The sequence below is a fragment of the Pleuronectes platessa genome, chromosome 23 (genome assembly GCF_947347685.1).
Source record: "Pleuronectes platessa chromosome 23, fPlePla1.1, whole genome shotgun sequence".
NCBI lineage: Eukaryota > Metazoa > Chordata > Actinopteri > Pleuronectiformes > Pleuronectidae > Pleuronectes > Pleuronectes platessa.
This window is the reverse complement of record NC_070648.1, coordinates 7,812,606-7,839,356: the sequence shown is the minus strand read 5'-3', so window position 1 is coordinate 7,839,356 and position 26,751 is coordinate 7,812,606. Positions and strand designations below refer to the sequence as shown.

Here is a 26,751-nt window from a genome sequence, read left to right as displayed (position 1 = left end):
GTTGCTTATAATAAATGAGTTTGGAGTCTACGCAGGCCACTTTAATGTATTGCCCCTGCCTTAGATGTTGAAAACATTAAGATTTTAAAAACATGAAATATAATGTTTAGAATATGTGATTTGGTTATATCACTTGGTATGAGTTCATTAAAGGACACTCTCAAAGCGGCCGTCTGGGATCATTCGACACCGCTTTGGAAGAGTTTTATTTGCGCGGTGTATCCGTTTCCATTTCCTGTGGCCAGTTCTGTATGGCATTACACCCTATGTTATTGTAGAGCCTTTGACGATTGTGAAATGTGACCACTTCCCCCCTCGTCCCCTAATAAGAGGAAAACAATATGACTTATCGGGGGGGGGGGGGGGGGGGGGGGGGGGGGGGTGAATGACCCGTGCGTCCGAAGATCTGCGTGCACGTCAGACGAGGCGGCAGCACGAAGCACAAGCCGTCTCCGAACCGCCCCCGATAACAATACGTGAATAGATGCGGCACTCTGTGTTACCTCTGCCCTCAATTAATTCCTATGAATCCAGCCACCATGTATTAAAAATGGCCAGATGCTAGGATAGATTCTGTTGGGAGCAATGACATGCAACAAAGTGATATGAATCATCCCCCCACACTGTGCTCTCAGAGGGCCGCTGACACAATTCACGGAAGAAAAGAAAAAAAGGAAAACACGGCCACTTAAGTGTGAATGGGCCACCCCCCCCCCCCCCCACACACACACACACACACAAAAAGACAGTTCAAAATAAAAGATTTTGTCACATTAAAATACGTAACCCTAATTACCACCACGGGGTCGACACAAATCCAGCTCTTAGCGGAGAAGCGCTCATGTCACACTCAGTCTGGCACCAGAGAGGCAAATGGGAGCGTCTGTAGCATGAGTCAGGCCACGTTAAATATTCACACAAAGATAATTATCTGTGGATTAGCCCCATTTTGCCATTTTTGTCTTTGAGAACTCCACTTGTCAGCGCACCCTTTGGGAGAAACTGTTTAATCATTAAGGCTCTTTGCTTTCTGAGAACCGCCGGCAGCACGGCCCCCCCCTCCCCCCGCCCCCCCGATTCAAGCGAGTGCAGCGGTGGCTCGTCTGCACGTGGGGCCGGGGCGCGCCATTTTTGACTCGTGAACCTTTTAACGATTAACCAGCGGCCGCTTTTTTTTTAATCGTTTTGGCTTTGAGTGATTCTTGCGTTAACTTCCCCTGTCCCTTTAACCGTGATCGTCTGCAAGGTGAAGCCCTGCGGTCCGAAGTCCCCCCCCCCGGAGAGAAGGGGTCCATCAAAAGACGACATGCTATGCATCAAACGGGTGTGAGCAACTTTTCACACTCGCGTCCTATAGATTCCGTCCCCTTGAGACGTGGTGTATCTATAAGAGCGAGTGATGCAGGGCCAGTGTGAAAGCGGGACCCGAGGGCCTTTTCTTCGGGAGCGGAATGATCGAACGCGCGGCGGTGCCAGCCCCCCCCCCCCCCCCCTCCCCTCTCCCTCCACCTCTCCCTCCTGGCTGGCCTAAATATCTCCTCTGATGTGGGCTACTAAACGCCACCTATCCCTCACGCGGCAGCCGCTTGTGACGGTCTGCCCCACGCGTCCCAGCCCGTTCATTATCATCCCCCTCGCAACTGAAACAAAAGCTGAGGCATTTCATAGATTACCTGTACAGCTGTAACCCCCCCCCCCCCCCCCCCCCTCCTTCCCCCCTCCCTTTCAAATGATTCCTATATCTACAAATCTGCGACGCGGCACACACACACACACACACACATGAATATCCAGCCCGTAGCATGAGCGCGTTTGCAGAAACAGACGAATCAAAGGCCATTCAAGAAAGGAAATCGTAACGTTATATCTATATTTAGCTTCCGTTGTCTTAATTGGCATGAGAGAGAGAGAACAATCAGATAAGGGCTTTTGACTGTGACTCACACGCCGCTCCGGGAGAGGGAGAAATATCATTCACCAGCAGGTATCTCTGGCCAAGATTTTTTTATTTTCTTTCTTGTTCTTTTTTTTATCCTTTTTTCTTTAACGGCGCTGTGTTCATTACAGTGCCATTATTTAAAGTTGTGAAAGAACCTCCCCCACCAGCAGCACCTGTACCTGCACATTCCTACATCTGTTGAACAAATAAACACAGGAGGCCGAGAGGCTGTTTTCTAACTTCATGTTTGTGTTTCATCCCCCCCCCCCCCCCCCCCCCCGGTCGTCGTTTTATGTCCGCGGCCGCCGAGCTCCGTGTCGCTCCCACGTCGCCCCTATATTACTCTCTGCGTAGCACCGGTCCATCTGGGCTCTGTGAGGTCACTGCACACACCACCTGCTCCGATCGGGTGTCGCCGTGGCTTCTGGGTAGGATCTCTGGGCACGCGCGGAGAGGCAGATGTATAGATTTAGTGGTACAAATGGCCTCGGATACTCACGAGCATACAGCGTCTCCCTGCAAACGCACACACACACACACCACAGGGCATTACACATGCATGAATACACACAGGCTGTACAAGTTACATTTCCTGTAACAAAACCTTTTCTGTACAGGTTCCTGTGCAGTTTTGTGTTTAACGTGGGTCACAAATTTACGGAGACAAGTGCTCCTCGCATGCTCAGGTGGACTTTATAGGCTTACGAGATAAAAAAAATGGATTTGGTTTAACATCTTCCATTGAATAAGTTTCTTATGGTAGGTATGTATTGTGAGAAGAATAGTTTTCCCCTAAAATAAGTTCTAAAAACAAAAGCAAAATCGTGATATCAATCGCGATATCCCTTTTCACAAGTGCTTTTAATTTGTTACAAACAGCACCATTATAATTAACACACTGCTGTTTGTATGGAGATGCGTGTTTAACATGTGATTAGGGAAAGAGGATCACATTTAGCTTAAGAAAGAGAAATTCCTGCGGCCGTGTGCCTGTCAGTCCGCCCAACAGACAAAACCACTCTTGTTTGAAATGTCCACAAAGCTTTTGTTTTCATTTTGCCGAGGTACTGTTGCCTATACACGTCCTGTTGACACTGTATACACGCTTGATCCTGACAACTGTCCTTTTTATGGCCTCTGAATGGACAAAGAAATACTTTGCAAAAGGCTGAATTACCTTCTTTGATACTCTACCCGCCCGAACGCTCGCATTTTAAGTTACAGTCACGAGTGAGCTAATGGAGCGACGGGGACGTCAATTGAAAGTAGCCGTCTGATAGATTGATTTCCTGCTAATTGCAATATGAGAAGAGAGTAAACCCAGATTTAAACTTAAAAGGTGAGTGGCATCCATGGAGGCGGTGATCATGTGATAAAAATCCAAAAAGAACATGGATCCTGGATGTTTACATTACTGGCATATTATACTTTCAATTATTAAAACAACAAAAGCAGTTATTCAAGATTTAATTTATCGCAGAATCACAACAAAGCTGAGATATCATGTGCCTGACTTCAAACTAAAATCCTGATCCTGTAAGAAATCTATCTCTACACGATTTAAGGTATATAATCGTTATACAATTTAAAACTAATCTACTTCCAGGAACCCACATGACGATTCTCTCCTTTTTTTCCAAAGTATTTGAGATAGATAGCGATATATATAGATTTCTAGATGTATAGAAATAGACGTGGTATTTTTTTTGCAGTGCATGGAAAGGATTTTACTATGTGCGCAGGCAGACCCCGCCTGCTCGGCGCGCGTCACTGGCGGAGTAGTGTGGACGCGGAGTCACTCCCCTGCCTACTTTTAATAGCTTTGTCATGTGATGGAAAGCAGTTGTAAGACAGGTGCCCTCGGTTCATTCTCGGCGAGGGGCAGCAGTTGCCTGTGTGAGCGCGAGTGGGAAGCGTGTGTGGATTTCTTTTTTACTTGATTTCTTTCTTCTTTTTTTTTTTTTTGTGGTTTTCCCCCTATTTTTTTTTGGTTTCTCGGACCGTCATTCAGTGGCTGGATGGCGTGGGACAGGTGTAACCAGGACTCGGTGTGGAGAGAATTAGAGGTGAGCGCAAAATAAAAAAAAATAACGAAACCAAACAAAATCCGACTTCTTCCATCTCTCCAGCCCCTCTGGACTTTTCCTTTTCACCTCCTCCCTGGAACGATGGACAGCAGTGGCCATCCGTGATTTCCACATTTACGCTCTCCTCTCCTCTTCTCCGCTACTGGTGCCGGTGTATTGCGCGTCTGGACTCTGCTGAGGATGCGTCGGATATACAACACAGGGGGATATATGACAAGTGGAGGGAGTGTGCGGGGATGTAGTTGTTGTAGTGCGTGCTCAGGCTCGGGACCCGTCGCTTTCCCCTCGTAGGATCTCTGCTCGAGTGTTGTGCACGCCGTAGGATCTCTCTCTCCAGCCGCGGACTGTGTGCGCTCCGGCGCAGGAGAAGCTTTGCACGCCGAAATGACTGAAACGTCTCAAAGTCAGGTATTTGGCTGACGCACGCAATTCCAGCTGGCGATAATCCTCGTTTTTGGTGCTGTGCTGTGGCGCATGTTATTTTCAGGGGGCTGCGAGGTTGTCCACTGACAGGGGGGGACCGCTATCTGGCGTTGCGCATGCAGGAGCATCATAATACGATCCGTGCCGGGGCCGCGTCTGCGTGCCAACATCCCCGGCCGGAGGGGACGCTGCGCTGGCTCCGAGAGCAGCGATGCATCCAAGCCAGACGGTTCCGAGTCCCGTGCGCATTTCATTTTACCTGCTGCGTAGTTTTCTATCCATTTATCCAAAATCTGCACCTCACATTCGCTGCCGTCGTCTTTTTCATCCATCTGTCCCTCTCTGCGGTGCATGCAGATACACGCAACGTACTTATTCGTCTCCTGGGTCCTGGTGTACCGGTGTACTGGGTCCGTCCAGCTCATTGTTTCGGACGTTTACCTGACAGTGTGTACTCAGTGGTGCTTAGGGAAGGTTTTTCCACAGTAACCACACGGCGTGGCTGCAGCCCGGCTGCGTAACTGTCGGCTGCGTGAGGAGAATATGCCGAAGAAAAGCTGCTTTTATTCAATGAAAGTACGATTTGTATTAATCCTGACTGGTTTATGAATTGGTTTTCATTCAGACGAACTGCTTTGCACTTCAATCTGCCGGTGAATCTGTCACTCTGTCCGAGAGGGTTCTCGATCGCGTTTAGTTGACAATCCAGCAAATGTTCGCGTTCCTTGTGGGATTCCGGGTCCTTCTGTGCGCATTTACAATTATTAATGTGAAAGTGCTGCTCTTCCAAAAAGCGGACTGTCACCCGGGTCAGCGGAGCCTCCTCCAACAATCTTCCCCGGGTGCTTTTTATGGGCGATGCGTGCGTAAATCAGTGGCGCGCTGTGGTGCGTCTCTTTGGTGGCGCTATTTCATTAGTTCACCGAGAAGTCCATAAGATAATTGGGCACAGGACGTCCAGCCTCTGAATATCCTAACAGCTTTGTTACGGGTCTTTTTTTCCCATGCCGTGCCTCGTCGGAGTGGATCACCTCAGGGGGGAGGGAAGCCTGAGACGCAGCGAATCTGTCCCCTCCGCTTTCGCACTTGCAACATAACGGATTCGTCTCATCACAGTCTCAGTCATCGTGTATTCGTGTTGGTGCGCTTCCGAAGACGGATGAACTCTGACACCGCGAGTCTGGGCGGGTGTTTCCTACTTGGCACAGCATCAGTCGCCCCAGCTTTGTCCTGAACCGAACCCGACCCTCATCCCCTCCTCAGCCCGCGGGCCAAATGCCTCCCGGCGTCGCCCGAGGATATCTATCTTATAACATGCACCCTGGCCATCATGTTCCTATATCGGCTGACGTGTTGTCAACAAATTTAAGAGCTTGTTGCTTATTAGACACCAGCCATGGAGCGGGTTTTTCTCGGGCTTGGATTTGCATGTGCGCAGGCAGGCACAGTGCGTAAACACGCGTCGAACTCTGGCGGAGGCTTTGCTTTTTTTAACGATCCCTGACTTTAGAACTTAAAGTTCGCCCACCTCCGTCCGACTGCTGCATATTTCAACTGTTGTTGCCTGCCTAGAGTTTGCATACTGAAAATAAACCCCTATCCAGAATGATGGGAATAATTTTGCAGGACAAAAACTGCAAAGGATCAAGAAATAGAGGTTCCTCTGTCATTTTGAATGATCCTGCAGAGCCAAACCTTTATCCCATCACCAGAGCCCATGCTTGATTTACAGCTCAGAGCCCGTCTCCTTGCAGCCGTATCAGAGCTGATGATTTTCCGTGCCGAGGAAACAGGAGCAGCTGCTACATACAGCACACATTGTCTAGATTACATGATAAAGTGTCTGGTGAATACAACATGTCAACTGGCGGCACAGAGTAGCACAAAGGCCAGGGACAGTGTGATGGTGGGGGGACAAAGTGCAACAGGAGGCTCGCAGGGTTTTACTCGCCTTGATCTGCAGCCAAAACACATTCTGTTAATAATCAATAGAGCAATATAGTAAGGGACGCAATGAGGGCTGGATGGATTAATGATAGCCTGTAAATCTGTCACGTGAAAGTGAAAGACCGATTTGGAACCTTCTTTTGTCCGGAATGTGTAAAATCTATGAGTTTCCTTTTGTTTTCCGACTCAGCAGCAGGTTTTCAAGCAGGAATTCAGTGTGAGATTTCGCACGTGATGGAGATGTCACATTGGTCTGACCACCTTTTGTTGTTCTTGTCTCTCTCTCTCTCCAGTGCGCTGCCTTGGTCGGTGAAGACCAGCCCCTCTGCCCAGACCTCCCGGAACTTGACCTCTCAGAGCTGGACGTCAGTGACTTAGACGCAGACAGCTTCCTGGGTGGCCTCAAATGGTACAGCGACCAATCGGATATCATTTCCACTCAGTACGGCAATGAGGCCTCGAATCTTTTTGAGGTAAGTAAAGCTAACAGCTGTTTGTTTTTTTTTTTAAATCTCAGCATCAGTATTTACCATCCATTACTTTATCAGTCATTTCCTTGAGCATTCATAACATGGCTTATTTCTCATCATACTGAGACTTATGGAGGATATTTGCATCCACGGTGGCTGTCAGGAGTGAGCTGATATCATAACATGCCCCAGCAGGCACAACCTTTATCACATTCTTGAATGTGAGCCAAAAAACAAAGGTGGTGGGTTTAAGAACGTGCTTTCACATAGCTCCCAAGTACAAAATGGGGGGGTGATAACGTGATGAGCGATAAGCCCAGGAGAACCTTGGTCCCCGTGTTTGTATCCACCTTATCAAAACTTAGAGTTTATTTCAGCACTGAGTCAGTAAAGCGGCACACATCTAACAGATCGCTCCACTGGTTAAACTCTGGTTATGCCGGTATTGCGAAACGCTTCTCAAAGGTTGGAGTGTAAAACTTTCTAATCTTTGCCCCCCCTCCTCCTCCTCCTCCTCCTCCTCCTACCGTCCGATTGAGTTTTCTCTCTGTCTTGTTTCCTCAAATCCTTCTCTCTTTCTGACGCTTTCTCTCTGCTCTCGACCGGTGACAAACAGAGTCCGCAGAGGGTGATGATCTGGCCGAGGCCATAAAGCCATCGGTCTGGGGACTGACTTCCAGTCCCCAGTTCATTATAAGCCTTTATCAGTGCCAGAGATAGACAAGAAAGACTGAGATTGGATGCTTTTTGCCTCGCCTCAGGAGGAAAAACCCTGTCTGAGAAGGCAGTGTGTGTGTATGTGTGTTTGTGTGTCAGTGTCTGTGCCTATGGCCCTGTCATGTAGTCACGTTTTCAGGGTCTTAGCGCGTGTGTGTGTGTTTGTGTGCGTGTCTCCTCAGTGGTCTTGCAGGCAGGAGTTGATAACAGACTAAATTCTTTCCACGTTTAACCTCCCCACCACCTTTTTTTTTCTGACTCCCTTTATATCAGCACACATTCTACCTCTGTGGACCACCCCCCAATACACACATACACACATAAAGTGTGGGGGGGGGGGGGGGGGGGGGGGGGGGGGCCTTAAGTACTAGCTGGTGTGACCGAGGCTCGTCTCTCGTCTGAGAGTGATATGGCTTGAAGCCACCGAGTGGCTCTGGGGATGGATAAAAATACCAGTGACAGCGTGTGCGTGTGTCTATGTGTGTGCAACACAATGGAACTTAGCACCCACTGAGGACCGCGATGGGGGACCGAGCCCCCCGCGAAAAGCAGCGTGTGACTTCGGAAAAAGCGTCTGCATGCGCACATGTTTGCATCCACGCAAAGACTGTAAATTGCAGCAAGTGTGCGATGTTTTCACCCACCCCACAAGCCAGCATGCTATTGTATTATGCTCAGGATATGGAAAGGCTTCAGTTCATCATACGGCAGGACCCGGCTAATCCTACTTAATCTGACAGGGGAAAGTTTGCTGCTCGGCAAGGATCAGAGGGCCGGGGCTGTAGCTGTGCTTCCTGCACCCCCCCTCCCCCTGATTGGCCTGTACACAGAGCCGAGAAGCATCCAATAAGAAGTTGAAGATTAAAGAACAGGCTAATAACTGGTCAGATATAAAGCCTGCCAGTGTATTTCTCTGTTGTTGTTTTTTTCCGTTTCCCTTCCCTTCTCTCTTGGGTACATCCACTTAATAAACCAGCGTGCATGTGTGGTAGAAAAAAAAAGCAGGTAGCGGATTATCGAGGCTGCCCTGAGTAACATGTGTAACAGCTGGGTGCAGCTGTCACATGGGGGCCCCTGGCCGTAGAACAACACACTCTCTGAACCGACTTTCATGAGTTCAAGTCGACCGTTGAAATGATTTGCAGCTCAGACATAAAGACCAACTGTTTTTTCTTGTGTTGTGCTGCGGCTTTTTATTCAGGTTATGGTTCCATGTGACAGGCAGTAAAGCAAATAAGTAAACAGAGCTTGACTTGGTTATGCAGTACGGCTGGGAACGGAGATATTGCTGTCACATCAGAGGAAATCTTATTCGGGCTTTAGGGGGTCGATGGAAATTGTGTGTTGCACATTGTATAAGCAGAGTAGGTGTGTGAGAGTTTCTGTCTCTGTGTGTGTTTGTGTCTGTGTGTGTTTTCAGTTTCTTAAGTAGGATACAGTCTTCAAACAGATCACAAACCGTCCCCTCGCCGGCCTTTGGCTCCATTCGCTGCCACTGTCCCAACTGTCCCTGACATGAATTGTGGAGAATGATACACCCCCCCGCACCTCCCCCTTTGTAGCGCGCACACACACGCACACACACACACACACACACACACACACACAGACACACATAACAGCTATTGCTCCTGCCACAGTGTGTTTGACACCTCTTCAGAACGGGGCCGACTGTGAAAGTCCAGCGTCTATTTCGGGCCGCAGTTGTTAAGGGGTGGTCACTCCATTAAGTTCCCAATGTACTGCCAAAGATAACAGCACAGAAGCGTGACCCAATGTGTCTTTAACCGCTGGTCCCCCGCTCGGGTTTCGTGTCGAGCTTCAAACGGTTGATTGATGGAAACGTGTCTCGTTGGTTTTGACTTATTTGGATTCTTGGATTCCGAAGTGGACAACCCCCCGCAGCCCCCCCCCCCCCCCCCCCCTACCCCCTGGTGGCGGTCATGCTGGGAGGCCGCACGCCACATCACACATGTACAGAGCGAAGGCATTTGCAGTTGTCGGAGGCCGCTTGTCGGCGTACGTGATTACGCAAGAATATTGGCACAGAGCTGACATGATATCGCTGGCGCACCTGATGATGGACGGACAGGTGGGGGGGGGGAAGGGAACGGGTGCGGACAGAGAGAAGCGGAACAACGGGAGGTGCGGGGACGGACAGAAAAAGGCAGCGAAAGAGACTAACCTTTTTGACCAGGCGAGGCTCGGACCCGTGCCAGCTGAACGAAAGCCCACGGATTGGAAGTAAAAGGTTGTGGGCTTTGCAGGTAGTAAAATAAGATGCAGAGGCTTAAAGCATTACTCTGATATTATACAGGGACGTGCGGTGTGTGTGTGTGTGTGTGTGTGTTCACGTGAGCGCACACGCTGTATCTGGGTTTGAGGCAAACTCTTTATATTACTCCCAACAACAGGAGACGGCGTGTGATTACATCCGACTTTTCGAAAAGGCATGATGGCGTCTCGTGTCGCTTGTTTGTGCCTTCTTGGACAGATGCTCGGGCGCTTACTCTTAAGTAACGGCAGATTGAATTGATCGGGTCACTCTCAGCAGGCTTTGATGAAACATGCCGCGATGAAAAAACGTTTCCTCCGAGCAGCTCTTTCGTGTCCCCCCCCCCCCCCCGCAAAAACATGTGTAAGCGTAGATTAGCTCGCGCACTTGTTGGCGACAGACTCTCCTGCGAGCTGAGACAGGAGCAAAGTCGGAGACCCTGTGAGAGGAATTGTTACGCCCACACACAAATAAGCACAAGCACAGACAGCAGAGACCCTTATTGTCCCTGTTCCTACTCCCTGCTGAATGCCGCTTACGTTCATTTTGCAAATTTATGCTGACATTTGAGAGAACGGCACCCGCACCAGTTCACCGCTCCACCAAAGGGTGTATGAATTACCATATTCCACAGTATAATATGATTTTCTCGAGTGAGTCCTATTAGAACACACCCTGCTTTCCTCATCTCGAGTTCCCTCCTGTTTTTATTCCGCCGTGCCGATGCGTTGTTTGCGCGTCACGACGGGAGAAATCCTCCATCACTGTCCACACCGGCAAATGATGCTGTTTCAAGACACACAGCCACAGACGTATAGAAGAGAGACGCAGACTCCGGCTGTCCGGGGCCCGTGTCGTCTCGGAGCGTCTGTCAGATCCACTCCACAACAAGGGCTCTCGAACCGTCGCCCCACCACACTGTTGGCTCTGCCATCCCGTCTCTCTCTCTCCCCCTCCCCATCCTCCCTGTGTCTTTTTTCGCTCCCAAGGCAAAGCATTTGTTCCTGGCTGATGGGAAGTTGAAGCTGCAGCGGCTAAACAAATATATTCTGGCCTTCAACAGTCGCCTCTGGAAAGAAAAGGCCGGACGGAGGAACGGGGTGAGGGGCATAAAGATAAAATAAAAGGATGGGGAGCAGGGGGGCGGGGTTGGGTATGGGCAAAAAAATAAAGCCCTTGGGAATGTTTAGTAAAAAGAGGAAGGGAACACGGTGGCTGCTTGGCTGCCTGTCTGGCACTTTCCCCCTCTCTCACTCTCTCTCTCTCTTTTGCTCACACACACACACACACACAAACCTACATTCCCAGTAGGCCGCTGCTGCTGATTGAGGCATGGTTTGCTGTTCCTGCCCCAGCTGATCCCCTGCCCCCCAGTGGATACCCATCTCTCTCATCACACCGGAGCCACCCGTGTGTACGTGGGCCTGTGCATCTTTGTGTAATTGAGACACCCCTGCACAAAGATCAGACAGTGGTCTTTTCTGGACCGACACACAACACAATCATGCTTTTCTGTTTTGTGCATTCATTTGTATGTGTGTCTGTTTGTGTGTGTGTATTGGGTGAAAATGACTATTTTTAGTACCTGGGGTAATCTCTACTAAGAGCCTTTCTGGGCTGTTTTACTTTAACCTGGCCAAAACACTAAGCCAATAATCCAGCGCCCCCCCATCACAACTCACACACACACACACACTGCAACATGTGGCAACGATGTCATGTGATCAGACCAGTCTTCTTCTTTGTATTATTTAGTAGCGTCCACTTTGGCACGGGAGGACGGTATAAACAATGGATTGCTCGAATGCTTTTATGCTCGTCCTCTTGTGCAAAGAAACGAGACAGGATGCGCGGGAGGGTGTTTGCATAGAGATGAAACGAGCGGATGAGAGAGAGAGAGAGAGAGAGAGAGAGAGTGTGTCAGGTAGACGGCCTGCGAATAGTGGAAGCAAGAGCAGATGGAGAGAAATGAGTGTGAAAAAGAAAAAAACAGAGGGAGGGGAGAGGCTGGAGTAATTCACGGTGAAGCATCAGTTTGGAGCGATAGACTGCCCCCCCCCCCCCCCCTCTTCTTCAGGTGAGGCCAATTTATCCCAGGTGTGTGTGTGTGCGTCTGTGCGTGTGTGTGTGTTCTGTGCCAGCATATACCCAGCCGTGCCAGTAGCCCCGGCCAGCCCTTCTGCTCCGGTAGATTTTGCCACATTCTGTCTCTTTCAACGCAGGTTCGAAAGAACTTTATTGATTCTGAACGATAAATATTGTTCGGTGATTAATGACAATATAAGAAGGGGGGGGGCTGCTCGCAGATATAACAGAGTGATTTAAAAGCCAGAAATGTGCAAGGGCAGCATCTCTGACCGCACCTTGCCTCCCCTCCGTTTGCACCTAGCCAGCCATACAATGATGCCCTAAACCTGTAAATATTCAAACAGCAAGGTAGGAGTTAAATCCATAAACACCAGCAAATACAAGATCTGATTGTGTGGACCTATTCTTCATGTGGACTATGGCTGTTGTGAAGTCGCCATATAAGTATTTGATTACTCTGATTGCTCTTACAAGGTTTCGTTAATGTTGGTAATTTTCCTTTCGACGCGTCTCTGGCCCTGCGCCCTGCAATCTTGTACTGTACATGTGAAGGACTAGTTCTCCCTGGTTGAGAGTCTATTTTTAAGAGCTTTGTCATCCATGCAGAAAAAAAACCTCCATTCTCACTAAGCTTTATGATGTGCACTGCATGCTTATAGCTCCAGCTTATTTCCCCCCTGAAGCATTTAAGTCTGCACAGGCCTCAAATAGTTCAAGAGGCTCTCTGAGGCTCTGCTGATGCATGAGTGACTGGATGCTTGGATGACTCACTTGCTGCCCAATCAGTAGCTGCTGAGTCTAATCTGAAAGCAGAAGCTTTTACAGACATTTGATCTCCCCGCAGATACAAAAAAAACAAATTCCTCCCATGCTTCTTTTTGTAAAACAAAAACTTCTAAGTGCAGAGTTGATGCTGGAGAATAAGACGAGAATAAAAGTCATGCATTTCGTGGATGGATATAGACACAGGTAAAAGCTTAACTCCTGGCAGTCTAATAGCTGAATAAGACATAAACACGGTTATTTGACATAAAGCTGATCAGGTGACATCGTGAATTGGTGTATCAGGGATAAATTGTTTCTGCCCTGATAGAGCTGTTTACCCCGGGAAGTCAACAGCTCTAAAATTGTCCATCTCCTCTCACAAGACCATTTTCAGGCAATCCTATATGGTCAGTTAGGGCTCTTTTCATGTGGCTGTGGGCCACGTGGTATAATAAGTTGATTGGGCAGATTGGGAAGAGATTTAGAGTGTCGGACGATTGTCGTCAAGTGGTCAGTGGCCATTGATCATCTAGCATTTGGCAGACGTCGCAAAGTCTACTCGTGTGTGCAGGTGTGGTGGGTACGCTCGGCTAAACCGAAGCTGTGAAAAGCGAAACATGATTCTGTCAAATGCGGTGAATTGATCCTAAATTAAGATGTAATACGGCTCAACATTGGATGTTGATGCTTCAAAGAGAAAGCTCTCAGGCTTCCCCCTCATCTTTTCCCATAGTGTCGAGTAGTCGCTATCGTATCGACTTGCATCCACAATTGCTTTGATTTGTTTTCGTCCCCGCATCGAATCCTCTCGCACAACATGCAAAGGCTTGTGAAGTCCTCCGTGTTTGACCACCGCCACCACACGTGCCGCACACACACACATGCCACTTGAAAGTGCGCAGGGTAAAAAGAACCGCTCAGATAACATGCTCGCAAAGTCACGACACGGATAAGAGGCAGGCACACTGCGGCGTCCGCCTCCTACCTGGATCCAGGCGCGACAAGGCACCCGCTCTCTCGCGCACAGAGAAGTCAAGGTAAAAGATAATGCGTTTATTTAGTAATCAGCAAATAGCTTTTATGCAGCGGGTAAGTGCTGAAGCCTGTGAGGCCCCGATAAGATCGTTTGCTTTCAGGTGTTTCCCTGTCGCCCCGCGTATGGCGTTGAGTGCAAATTGAATAGGGTTGACCTTCTGTGCCGCAGAATCAAATTGACTGCATTTTCCCCAAAAGATTCTGCCATTTCAATTACCATAAATTTGTGATATTGCATCCTCTGTCATATGCACAAACACGTGCGCGCAAAAGAGGGAAACACAGCGAAAAGCCGCCATATCTTGTCCAACGTGCCCCGGCCCCCTCTTTGCATTGGCATCTTTCCGAGGAAGACATTACTGTGACAAATGAAACTGCACAAACCCTCGATGGGCTTGGCAGGCCCTGAAAGGTCAGGAGCAGCATTTGTGTGCAGGTGTGTGTGTGTGCGTGTGTGTGCGTGCGGTGTGATTGTAAGTATATAAAGGTGGTGTCAGTGGGGGATAATAACATTGGGTCCGCTGTGCAAAAAATAAAAATGTCTGCTCAATTCTGCTCCCCTTGCAAATCTATGTAAATGTCAAAACCAAAGTGACCGTCCCTCTATGTGTGTGTGTGTGTGTGTGTGATTCTTTTATGAACAGCCACACTGCTGATGACAGACTCACATTCCAGCCAGGAAACGTGACAGGGTCTATTTCAGCAAGATGGACATTAGAAACAGTCTCTATGCTCATTTTTTTTCCGCTCTGAGCTTGGTCCGCCCCCTCCCTGTGTTCCCCCGACACATTATCAACAGTGTAACAGTATGTTCAAAGGCCCCTTGCTTAGTGGTGCACATTCAGAGCTGCCGACTTAAGCAAATAGCTATTTGCATGCCATTAGGCGGAAAAAAGCCGAGGAAAGCACCATTCCTCATCCCGTCCCTGCATCTCGCTGAATATTCCTCATTCTCGGCTCCAGCTCTCTGTTCTTCATCTCCCTCCTGCTGCGGCCGCCAGAGCAAGTCAGAGGCAGAGCAATCACAGCAATCAGTGTTTTCTCGTGCCAAGCCGATTGGGAGGCGGCTGCCAAAAAACAAAAGAGCGAGTGTCCAGTCATTACGGTGGTGTGCGACTCTGCGGTGTTAGCAAACGGTGGCTTTGGACCATCTGTCGGACGGCTGGAGGAGGAAAACAACAGCAGCTCGGGGCAGGACTGTAGATGGGGAGGCTCCACCAGGACGCCCCCCCCCCCCGTAAGGCTGTCAGTTGTTTGGATAGCTGTTGGAGAGTGTGTGTGATTTCATGTGAGCACAGGCTTGCATGCACTGAATTATGCGGTTGGCTCACAGAGATCCATTGTGCTTTCGTGGAAAATGTACGCAACCGACTGCGTGACGTTTGACCCAAAGTCGGAACAAAGGTGCCGGGTGGGCGTGAAGGCATGTGACCTCAGCCTCAGCTGATCCCAGCAGATGTGTGGCAGAGTTCAGGTGGTTAGTTTCAGCCGATTTTCTTCCAGGGAGAACCAGAAAGAACAGCATGTGTTGGCATCCCTTGGTTCGGTGTCTCAATTGGATCCAGCCTCTTGTCAGGATGTGTAACAACAGTTTCTCTTTCTCTCTTTGGCTCGCAGTCACTCGCCGATATCTCCCCCCCTCTCACTTTCTATCCCCCCCCCCCCCCCCCCCCCTCTCTTCTACCCCCATCAGCTCATCTGATAGGCCTCTAACAGTCTCAAATGGTTCCCAGGAGATGCATCATCTCTGTACACACACACACACACACATCCCGGTCCTCATTGATAGGTCGGACCGTTTCCTCACTGATTTATAACTCAAATGGCCTTCTAAGCTGAGACAGACATCTGGCACCTAAACAGTCTGCCCCTGTATACCAGCACTTAGTCTTAATTCAGAGAGTTTCCATTTTTGTTTAAACGGAGGCACAAACCAGTGAATTCCTGCCAGGATGGAGGGATTATCGCATGGTCAGTTGTGGTATTACAGCGAAGTAGGTTGATGATGGCTGAAATCAGCCGCCTGGTGCTCGGGCGTGGACAGTATCTCAAACACACAAGGTAGCAACAACAGAGGAGAGACAACTGATAAATACAGAAACATACAGTGAGTATGATGTGATTTTGTGTCCGGAACCCCTTCTAATCCACAGGATCATTTGCTAAGGAAATTGTTTCAGAATAACGCAACGCTCTGTTGACCACGTAGTCAGGTGGAAAAACGAGAGCCAATCAGAGCAGTCGGTTTGCTGCAGCGTGAAGAGGTTTAAAGTGCTGTGGGTTTTTTCGGGACTGCGTAACCGCCGCCTCTCACACACACACACAGACACACAAACACAGGCACACAGGGGGACTTAACAGTGTTATGTATTGTTCCATTGCTCCATATAGGCCATAATCACCCTCTCTACATCTCAGTGAGCTCGTGCTAAATGACCAGACGTCTCTGGTGGCTGCCATGATTTGTCTCTCCGCCGTGCGTCCCACCCTACCTTACCCTCCCTGCCTCCCTTTCCTCCCTCCTTCCCCGCTGCCATATGTTGTTCCTGTGTGACCGGCCGACGTGTCAGGCCTGACTAACACCTGAGCTGCACGGCTGACTTTGATTTATTTCCTCTGAAATCTGGGGGCCGTGGGTAATAACGCAGAATGACATTATTTGTTTATCAAATCCAAGGCTGCTCTGCTTTTCGAGATGTGACGACTTGATACCACCGCTCCTATTTGCCGCACATACATTTACCCCCCCGCAATATCTGATTGTGCCACGATTGGGCCAATATGAGAAGGTCTGGCTAGCTTAACCTCATCCAAGGGAATGCTTTTTGAAATTTCGACAGAGCAGAAGAGCAGACACAAAATACAAAAGCTGGGATGAGGCAATGCAATTAAATTGTCAAGGCGCGGATTTGACCCCACCATGCAATTTGGGGGCCAATTTATTTCGAATATTTTCTGTCTGAAGTGCTCGCCATTCCTCTATTTGCAGAGGGAGTGAGCGAAAGAGAGTGACAATAAACAGAACTTTAAATACCAGCTTACCCATTTCAACAGAGATATCTTTCCACATCCAGAGTGTCTCCCACTTGTTCTGCCTCTCATTTGAAGATAACAGCGGGGCTGTTAATCTGCTGAAACCTCATCTTGCTCTTATTCAGCGATCAGGTCTATCATTCTGGCACTTTCACAACAAATTTGGTTCCTTTTAACATGTAAATGATGCATTGCCCCGAAAAGCTCGTTAAAATTTGATCCCTCGCAAATTTGCTCAGGAGCATGGAATCCTCAAGAAGCAATTAGCAGATTTAATTTGGCCATTTGCCCCAGTGCTCAGGACTGAGTGTTTGTTTAAAACAGCACCTTCACCTTCAGTTATCAGCTGTGTGAATAGTATCTTCTGGAACACAATGTTGTGCTATGGAACTCAATAAAAGTGTTGGAGGCAAGGGCAAACTCAAAGACGGGCTGCCTGATAACAAAGGGGCCTCACCTAATAATGAACAACTGGAGTTGTTTCTCCGACGTGGGGAAGCTGGGGTGAAGCAGGGGGGAGAGCAGCTCTGCCAGCACTTGCCAGCATGCTTTATGGCTAATTGAAGCATTTGGAATAAAGCAGGCTCAAAATGGCACCCTTTAGAATTGGAGTGGGGTTAATATATTGTGATCCCACAATTAGCCCAGGATTGTTAAGATCTCTTTAATTCGGTGAGGTCCATTAAGCGGGATGGGCGAGAAAGTGCTCCCGCCGAGACAAATTCTCTCTTCTCTCTTTGTTCTTGCTGCCCTCTTTTCATCTCAGCAGCTGCTGTACTAATCAATATAAGTGGACATGGCCACGAGCAGGTTGCCAGGTTATCCTGCCGTCACCCCCTTTGGGGGCCATAGCTCCTGAAGTCCACCCACACACAGAATTTGTTTATAAATAAACAAGGGGCGAGTGAGTCACTGGCGGTAGATTGACTTTGGTGTGGATGCTCCACGAGGTGCGGTGTTTCAGTTGGCTCACCCTCCTGTAGAGGAGTAATAGATCATGCTCCCACCGGAGTAGAAATGATCACTGAGGTTTGCTCTTTACCCCAGTTTCTCAAATCCCCACTTGGCCTGTGAGTGCCTCCACTAGAGCCTCAGCAGCGGCTGCAGCATGATCGTCACGACTCAGGGTTTTACAAGTGTCTCTTTCAGAATACGGGAGTCCCTTCTGGGTTATCTTCGGGGGTACAGTGTGCCGCTGGGAGCTTGCCAATTGGTGGAGGTTTTTGAAACAAGATTGAAATCACTACATTTGAGCCACAGCCTCAGAAATTCCCCCAATCCTCTCCAAACCGTGTCATAATGAAGCTTGCACAGCCCTCTCAACTTCGAATGTAACTACTGTCACACAGGGGCACAGGCTGTAATTTCTACTGAGTGTACAGTCTTGAACCTATTGGAGTGAGGTGAATAAAATGGCACCAAAATACAGCACTGCTTGACTGGTTGGTTAGCTTGCACCTAAATACATTTCTGGCTCGTTAAAGACTCATTTGTAATAATCCCCAAATGATCCTCCTTTCAATTTCTCCTGCGAGGATGTATATGTTTGGGCTGAGAAAAGGCTCCGGATTTATCAGCGGTTAATATACCAGCTTAGCGCTCAGGTAATAACTTGGGATGCTGGAAAATGGCGAATATTTGGTAGCGCATGGTTCCAGCACAGTGGATTTGAAGCTCCTTGCAGGTAATTAAACAGCATGCCCACCTCATACGGAGCAATTTCCTGCAAGGCATTTGCTTGCCAATCTGGCACGGCCCCCAGTCCATGTTGTGTTATCTCAGTGAAATATGTCCACTTTATCATTTTTTAATAATGACTGAGTGCTCATGTTGTTAGGAGAGAAATCCGCTCAATGAGGATCAGATTAATGTTTTACTCGTTGTTAGCTCGCTACCTGCGCCTCCAACATGTCAATGGGCGCCATATCTGAAAATTGGAGGAGGGAAAAGCATTAAAATGGCCACCGTGTCTTTGGCGAATCTGCAGCTGTGCCATCCACGGTGGGTGTGTAATTGCGTATAATCAGTGGGGTGGACGGACACAAGTGGGTGGGGAAATTTAGTGCAATGTGGGATTCCGAGTCTTAGGGACGCCGCGCTGGTATCTGAGAGATTTTCGGCCACCTCGGCATAATGATGGCCGCACTCCGGTGCCGAGCGATGATAATCCTGTCGTTTGCATAAAGGGATTTGCCGGTGTTGGACTGGCCACAGAACATCCCACGGGGCCGACGCTGTTTATCTTTCCTCCGTCTTATAGTCCCCTGGGCTTTTATGGCCCTGGAACGTACAGCTCCTGTTGTCACTTGTCACAAGTTGTCATTCGTCTGTGTAAAGGCGCACACACACACAGACACACACAAACCCATTGTCAGGAAAGCTGCATCCCCCTCAGTCTTAATATCTATCTACTTTTCTCTCCTTACATGCATAGTTATTATCCGCAGCAAAACTCCCATGTCAATAGCTGGCATCTCCCATCTTTCATCCCTCACTTTCTCTATCCCTCTCTATATGTTCATCTCTCCCTCTCTTTATTCCTCACACACACACACTTTAATCTCAGCCATTAAACAGCCAACCGCAGCAGGAAAACAACTGCTCCGGTACGTCAAAGAGGAGCTGAGTGGCAAGAACAAGCTTTATTTTTCTTGAAATGTTGATCGGTAACTTCCCGCCTGTTGTGAGCATCAGCTGTCATGCCGAACATTTCAAATGTTTCACATTTTGTCAGCATTAGTGGGTGGTAATTCTACTTATCTGAGGATTGCCTGTGCACATCTTGTCGGCAAGTCGATCGTCATACGAGAGGAGGAGAGTCAACCTCACCTCGTCGTTTCCTTTACCCCCAAACAAACCCGTCTGTATACCGCAACACACCCCAATCCACTCCTGTCCTCCCTGGATACTTGCTACTTGTCAGCCCTGGTAATGGGTTTCTTGGGGGAGATATTATTTTGGTCCAGTAAGCTGCGTGTTTAAAATATGAGTGACAGGCTTGACTCACTTGCGCGCAGAGTGAATTTTGTTTTTAAAAAGACTGCCAGAATAGAGCCAGCTCAGTTGCAAAAAAAAAAGTCTTCCCACTCTATTAGCAATGCAAGCCTGCATGCAACCACCCACTATCTTTACTTACCCCAAGAAAAAAAAAAGAAGAGGTGCAACTTCCCCTGACTAAAATGTCCTATTTTTCCTGTCTCTCTGTTTTTCTGTCTCTGTCTTCCCCCCCTTTTTCCCCTCCTAAGAAGATAGATGAAGAAAATGAGGCCAACTTGCTGGCAGTGCTTACAGAGACCCTGGACAGCATCCCGGTGGATGAGGACGGATTGCCTTCGTTTGAGGCCCTGGCAGATGGGGACGTGACCAATGCCAGTGACCGGAGCTGTCCCTCCTCCCCCGACGGCTCGCCACGCACCCCAGAGTCCAAGGAGCCTTCCCTGGTAGGACCAGCAGCTCCTCTTTCTCATTATCCTCCAAGTCACTACTCCAGCATCAAAACTGACACCTGACCTCCCACCATGCACACACTGTTTATTTGGTCCAGTCCATGGCAGACACCAGATAACACTCCTCAACAAAGCTGGGCACCGACACTGGCAGTTTTGAATTCTGCGTTTTGGCAGCGCCCGGTCCACACTCCGCCATATTTGTCACAATGCGCTCACTATATGTGCAGCGAGAGCATGCGGATGCAGGGAGTCCATGAAATGGATCAGTGTGTTTGCCGCTCGGCGCTAATTACGTAACGGCGCTATTGTGGCGCCAGTTCAATGATATGAACGCGGCACTGGGACGGTGCCACAGGCCCAGCAATCAAGCTGGTACACAATGAAAGTAAAAGTGGGGGGGGGGAAAGTGATCTCATCTCATCTACTCTCCGTAGGCATCAACTAATCCCCCTGTGACCAAGTCGTCACTCTTGGCAAAAAGACAGGCCTCTCAAAAGAGAAAAGGGAAGCCATTGGGTTAACTTTGTGCTGTCTTGTTTATTTTTACACAGAGCCGAACCATCCGGGCGCTCCTCCAGCTTAAAGGCTTTGACCTAAAATTTGTTTTGTTATGTTCCGTTATCGTCCATTTTATTCCATGCCGGTCCCTTCCAGATGACCTTTAAGCCACATGCCCCAGTGTGTTTATTCAATCACATCTGAGAGGCCTGACTGTGTGCGCACAATAACACCTGCACAGGAAGGAAGGATTGAAAAAAAAAAAAAATTAAATTGCCCTGTCACATATTATAAATTGCTTTAAAAGTCTGTAATCTTCTAAATGTGTGAGTGATTTTATCTTCACTAACTGCGGTCTCTTCTGTTGCTGCATTTACAAAAGCGCAGGCTGTCTAATTGAAAGAAAATGGTGATTTGCATAGCCCGCTCTCCCCCGCCGCTCCCTCACCACTTTCTCTTGTTCTGTTTGGGTCCGTTTGCAGCTGAGGAAGCTCCTTCTGGCGCCCGCAAACTCCCAGCTCAGCTATAATCAATACACAGGTGGCAAGGCACAGAACCATGCAGCCAGCAGCAACCACCGGATCAGACCACCACCTGCCGTCGTCAAGGTAGGGACACACAAACGCACTTACACACACACACACAGACACACATATGCGCATACAAGCACATGCACTGCTTTGCTGCTCATTTCACTCGTGTACACACACATTTTTTTTTTGTTTATCTGCCTCACTACGTTATTCCGCTCCGGTTTCTTGCTCTCCCTCTCCTCTCTTCTTGTTTTGGTGGCCGCCTTTAGAAGATGTTAGACTACTGCTCCGTTCGACTCTCTCAGGGGGCCGGCCCGTAATGAAAACAGGCTGATTGCTGTTGGGCTTTCTAGGCGATGCTTCGGCACCATTGTCTCATTAGCTCCACCATTTATCCCGCCTTGGTATGGTGCCTGTTAGGAGAAAAAAACAGCATCGGGCGCTCTCGTGGCGAGATTGACGCCTTGAGATGACAAGATCAATCAGATTTGATATTCCCGTTAGATGCCTCTCAAAGGAGCTTTTTTCCTTTCAGGGGTACAGTTGGTTGAGATTAGATTAAGTCAGTGCAATATGTTATGTTTATTAATATGAAGAAATAAAAGTTAAAAGTATTTGATTCCAGTTATCTGTTTAGATTTCATGTCTAAACCTCAGACGCCGTATCTTCGGTGTCATTTGCAAACTGATCATTTTGTTTTCCCCAGCGCATACAACCCTCAGATGGTAAAAAGTGTCTGTATGATAATATTGTGAGGTAAACACAGTCACAGACTTTGTGTAGAGTGCGTACTATGTTTGCACATGTGGTGCGACAACCTTCCTCACAGAGTCTATTTTCATACCGTGCCTTTGAGTCATCCATTTCTGGAGCACGGCGAATGAGGGCTCCCGGAGGACATGGTGTGCGTACAGAGTGGCGCGGTGGTGCTCGGAGGGCCACACAATTAAGATGATGGGCGGACCGCACTCCCACCATCGCCTCCCAGACAACCGCTGTGCTCGGGCTGCCTGAGTCACTCCCTCTCTCTGCTTTTACTTTCGTGCCAAATTAAAGCACAACATTTGTGCTACCAGTGAGCGAAACCTCTTTATTTAAGCAAACTTATTTTCTGTCTTTCTTTCTTGCTGTATTGCGCAGACGGAGAGCCCCTGGAATGGCAAAGCGAGAGGGGGCTCCATCACACAGAACCGCGCGGTGAGGCGGCCTTGCACTGAGCTGCTGAAGTACCTGACGGCCACCGATGACATCCTGCTCCACACCAAAGCCAGTGAAGCCAAGAGCACGTGGGTCGGTGCCGGTGGCAGAGACAAGAGCGGCTTGGGGCTCGGCGCCTCTTCCTCCTCCTCTTCGCCGTCCTCGTCATCCACCTCCTCGTTCTCCTCCCTCTCCTCCGTCTCTTCGTCTTCCTCCACCGCCTCAAAGAAGAAGTCAACTGTGCCGTCTCAACAACCGCAGCAGCAGCAGCAGCCGCAGCAGCATCACCAGCGAGGTGAGAGCCGGGCTGCAGGCGAGTGTAGTGTGCCTGGTGTTGGGGCTGGGAAGTGGCAGCGTTGCACTCGCGATGGCGGTGTTGAGAAGTCGGAGGGTGCCTCTATCCCTGTCGGCCACAGAACCTCCACCTGCGGCCATGCCTGCCCCAAACTGGAGCAAGAACCTTCCAGTGAAGAAGGAAGGCCGCCAGGCGATGCGGACCGCCTGGCCGCCGCTAGGTTTATTAGGTATATGCATTCTTATTCCCTCCCTCCCAGAGAGGTGAGTCACAGCTGTGAGCATTGCCGAGAGGCTGCGGGCGCCACTCAGGCTAGTAAGGGCTCTGGCAGGCAAGGCCGTAGCAAGAGTAGCATTGCCAGCCGTGCAGCTCACAGGCACATCACAGTGACTATTAGGAAAAGAGATGGGAAGCTGGGGCACCCCTTACTTAGCCAGCTGCTCACCTCCAAACAGAGGCCTGCTCAGTATCTGCCCCAACTTGTCCCACCTAAGATCGCCCCTTTACCCAGAACTCAGGGCAAATTAGCAGGTAAGAAGTCTGAGAGTACATCCCAGGCTGTTTCAAAGGTGGAGGAGGAAGAGTTCAGAGGGACCAGTGATTTGAAAAACCGGGGAGTAAGTCAAGCTGAAGAGCCTGACTCAGGGCCTCTGTGGCCACCTCTTGGCTTAGACCTAGAGAAATGGGTTAACCAGCTAGATCCTGGGCTAGACATTGGCTTTGGACTAGAACTGGGCTGGCCAATCCAGGGGGGCTGTGGGGAGGATTTTGACCATAATGATGATGATGATGACGGTGTTGATGATGATGACCGTGTCACGGGAAGCCCTGCATTGGTGCTCTCACAGTGGCCACCAAGCCCGCTCTTCCCAGATACTAGAAATGCAGAGCCCACCCTTCCCTGCATCATACAAGGGCAAGGGCACCCACACAGACAGGCACTCAGCAAGCACCCCGACGACCAGGGCCACCCGTTGTTAGGTAATCATGACTGCATCCCCCCCACTGGCCTTATCTCTGCTCTCTCTTCTCCCTGTCCTGCTCTAACCAGTTCCCAGTTTGACTTCACAACTAACCCCTATTCTAATTCGAATCTAACAGTCATTCTGAGAGCGTAAACAACAATGACAGCAAACAGCCTGCTTGCCAATGCTTTTTTTGTTAATCCTGGAGGTATTCTTCTCGGATTTGAAATTGAGTGAAGTTAAAGAATACAATTGAGGGGGTGGGAAAAGGGGCGAGCCTTGTCCTGCTACTTTACGTCTTGTATTCATAAAGTCGACCCTTGAACCTTCCTTTGCTGATTGAGCTGAGTGTGCCGAATATGTACATTTAGACCCAGAGCCCGGGTGCTGCTCTTTAGCGTTGTGCTACTAAAGCCACGTTCCCTTAGCTGGAGCACAAGTCGGCCAGAGCCTCGGGCAACTGCACAAGCTTCCTTGACTCTCCTTTCTTCCTTCTTTTTTGTTTCCTCCCCTCCTCTGCTGTTGGTGCATGATTATGACTTTGATGTCCAAGGAGGGGCTCACCCGCTGCCATGTGTCTTGTTTGTTGCATTGTCTCTCTCTATGTCTTTACTCCATTCCAATCTGTTTGTTGCCGGGTTCGTCTGAGTCCCAGACACCTGCGAAACATGTAACATCACTTCATCCTGCCTCACAGATTTAATAAGTCTATCTTAAAAGAATAAATTGTTAGAGCGGGTCAATCTAAAAAACATTTGCTTGGTACTATAGCGTCCAAGCACAAACATTTTTCCAACTAGGAATGGGTGTTATATTTTTAGCGATACCTGCATCTATTAGGCCAGCTTGAGATTAATAGTTGCAGAATGTGGACCTGTTCTCTTCTGCTATGAGTGCTATACCTAGATCAATAATTACCCATGCTCCTTTGTGTTCTGCAGCCAAACCAACCACCTTGCCACTTCCTTTGACCCCAGAGTCTCCAAAGTAAGTGTGTGAAGTTTTTCCACCTTATTCTAGGCAAAAAGCAACAACAAGCAAAAAGTCAAAGAAGGCTATATAGACTAGCATCCAACTTGAGGCATTTTTTTGTGACTCATTTCCATTTTTCTGAGATCACCAAAAATCTCACTCTGACATTGAAAGTAAAATGCTGCCCTTTCTTTTTGTCTTCCAGTGACCACAAGGGATCACCGTTTGAGAACAAAACCATTGAATGCACATTAAGTGTGGAGATTGCTGGAACCCCAGGTGAGCATATGCTGATTGTTTTAAGCAAATGTACTTATTGTGAGACTGATCTGTGGAAATCCTCCCCTCTTGCTGCCAGTAATGGGTTAACTCTGCCTTTTCAACATCTTGATAGTTCCTTCACAGTTTAAAGTTCAAGGTGAAGGCCTAGGAGGACATTTATGTGCCTGAGTATTGATTAGGCTTTCCAATCTCTCCGGGGTTTATTAGCGAACCCCTCCCCTCCTCCGCGTTTCCCCTCCCCTGTTAGTGAAGCGTTAATATGCTTTCCTTCTCCCTCTATCAGATCCTAATGCTCTCTGACTGACAGCTTACTTAGCCCACACATCATAGGAGAAATGAAATGGCATTGTTTTAATTGGTTTTTGCTACGTAATCTAGTTTTGCCTGTGTGATCTGCACCATCTTTCCTCCTTCGCCATGCACACATTTAGATCATTTGGGAGTAACCTTCCAGCATTTCCACCCACATATAGTATATGCTGTTTTGTAAATATGAGGGTTTTTAGGGGTTTTCATAATCCTTTTTTGTTATTTACACGTCATAGGAAATCGACTAAGACAAACATGTAGAGAATCTGCATTTTTGGGCCACATTATTTCTCTCAAATTATTAATGATCCCCTTTAGGATTTATTATCAGAGGTCAATACAAAGAAAACTGCAGCGCTTCAACCTCTAGAAATATTTAACCTTACATTGGTTTCTTTAGGTGTTTATTTACTAACCAGGGACATTTTCCTGATCCATATCTCATGCCTGCACCCTCTGCTTAGTGGGGGGATGGAAATGTGCATCACGTCAGACCCCAGGGGGTCTCACTCTTGTCCTCCTGACCCTGGTCGAAGAACCGTTTAACTCTTTTTGTGTAGCCAAGCCTGCCGGGTCAAAGGTGATGCTTGTTGAGACCTTAAGAAGGCAAGAGACAGGCCGCTTAAGCTCTGGGGCAATCACAGTTAATATTTCTTCCCGTTTTATTGCACGTGGGCGAGCCTGTTGACCTGTGGCCGAATATCAGGCGTCCGTTCTGTTCCACCGCGTCCATTTTACAAGCACGGTCAAATAAAGTCCTTCACCTGACTGTATGACCAGCTCCTACGCAAATTTAGGATTGAATATTAGCAGGGAAGTCATTAGTTCGGAAAGCTCCAGGTTACTGAGCCCCTTTCCTACTTAGGGATTAGCTTTTGAGTCTTGTGCTGCATGAGACAGATGGATATAGATCCCAGTAAGCAGAGGGGGAAGCTTTTAGGTCGGGAGTTACATGTCCTTTGCAGATTTATACTAACATTCCTCTTGAATAGATATTATGCCGGTGTTACTGATAACCAGGTTGAAGCCAAGTGTGGGGGGGGGGGGGGGGCACAGTCTCACCCTCCACCTTCAAGGCAGGTAGACGACTCAGTGATGGAATTTTCCATGAACCGCTGCCAGTGATACATTTCTTTATGACTTTATGATGAGTTGTAGTAATGATGATTACTGCTGCTTCACAGAATAGATAACATAATTATCAGTTGAACATAGACCTGTACCTGGTGTGCTGAGCTGTTGTGTTTGATACTCTATAATAGCACCCGTTGAACTGTTGGTTGCATGTTTTTTTCGACACACAACAGGCAGCGAGACCCCCGGGGATCGGACTGTTCGGGCCTAATCTCTGCCAAGCTAATAGATTTACCCTGTGCTGCCGTGTTGTCTTTAATTACTGTATCTCATGACACTGGGGTGGTCTGTGTGTTGCTATTTGCACGGCTTACCGGCGGATCAACTCTTTAAGCCC

General features: G+C 48.6%; 1 protein-coding gene across 1 annotated transcript in view; it reads left to right on the top strand.

Moving 5' to 3' along the window:
• Positions 1–3,774: 3,774 nt before the first annotated feature.
• Positions 3,775–26,751, top strand: part of ppargc1a (peroxisome proliferator-activated receptor gamma, coactivator 1 alpha) — a gene marked incomplete in the record, with an annotated part of 32,107 nt that continues 9,130 nt past the window's right edge. The window contains 7 exon segments of the mRNA XM_053416609.1: positions 3,775–4,005; positions 6,690–6,869; positions 20,025–20,219; positions 21,209–21,334; positions 22,401–23,733; positions 24,659–24,704; positions 24,895–24,968. Coding sequence (XP_053272584.1) covers positions 3,958–4,005; positions 6,690–6,869; positions 20,025–20,219; positions 21,209–21,334; positions 22,401–23,733; positions 24,659–24,704; positions 24,895–24,968 — 2,002 coding nt within the window.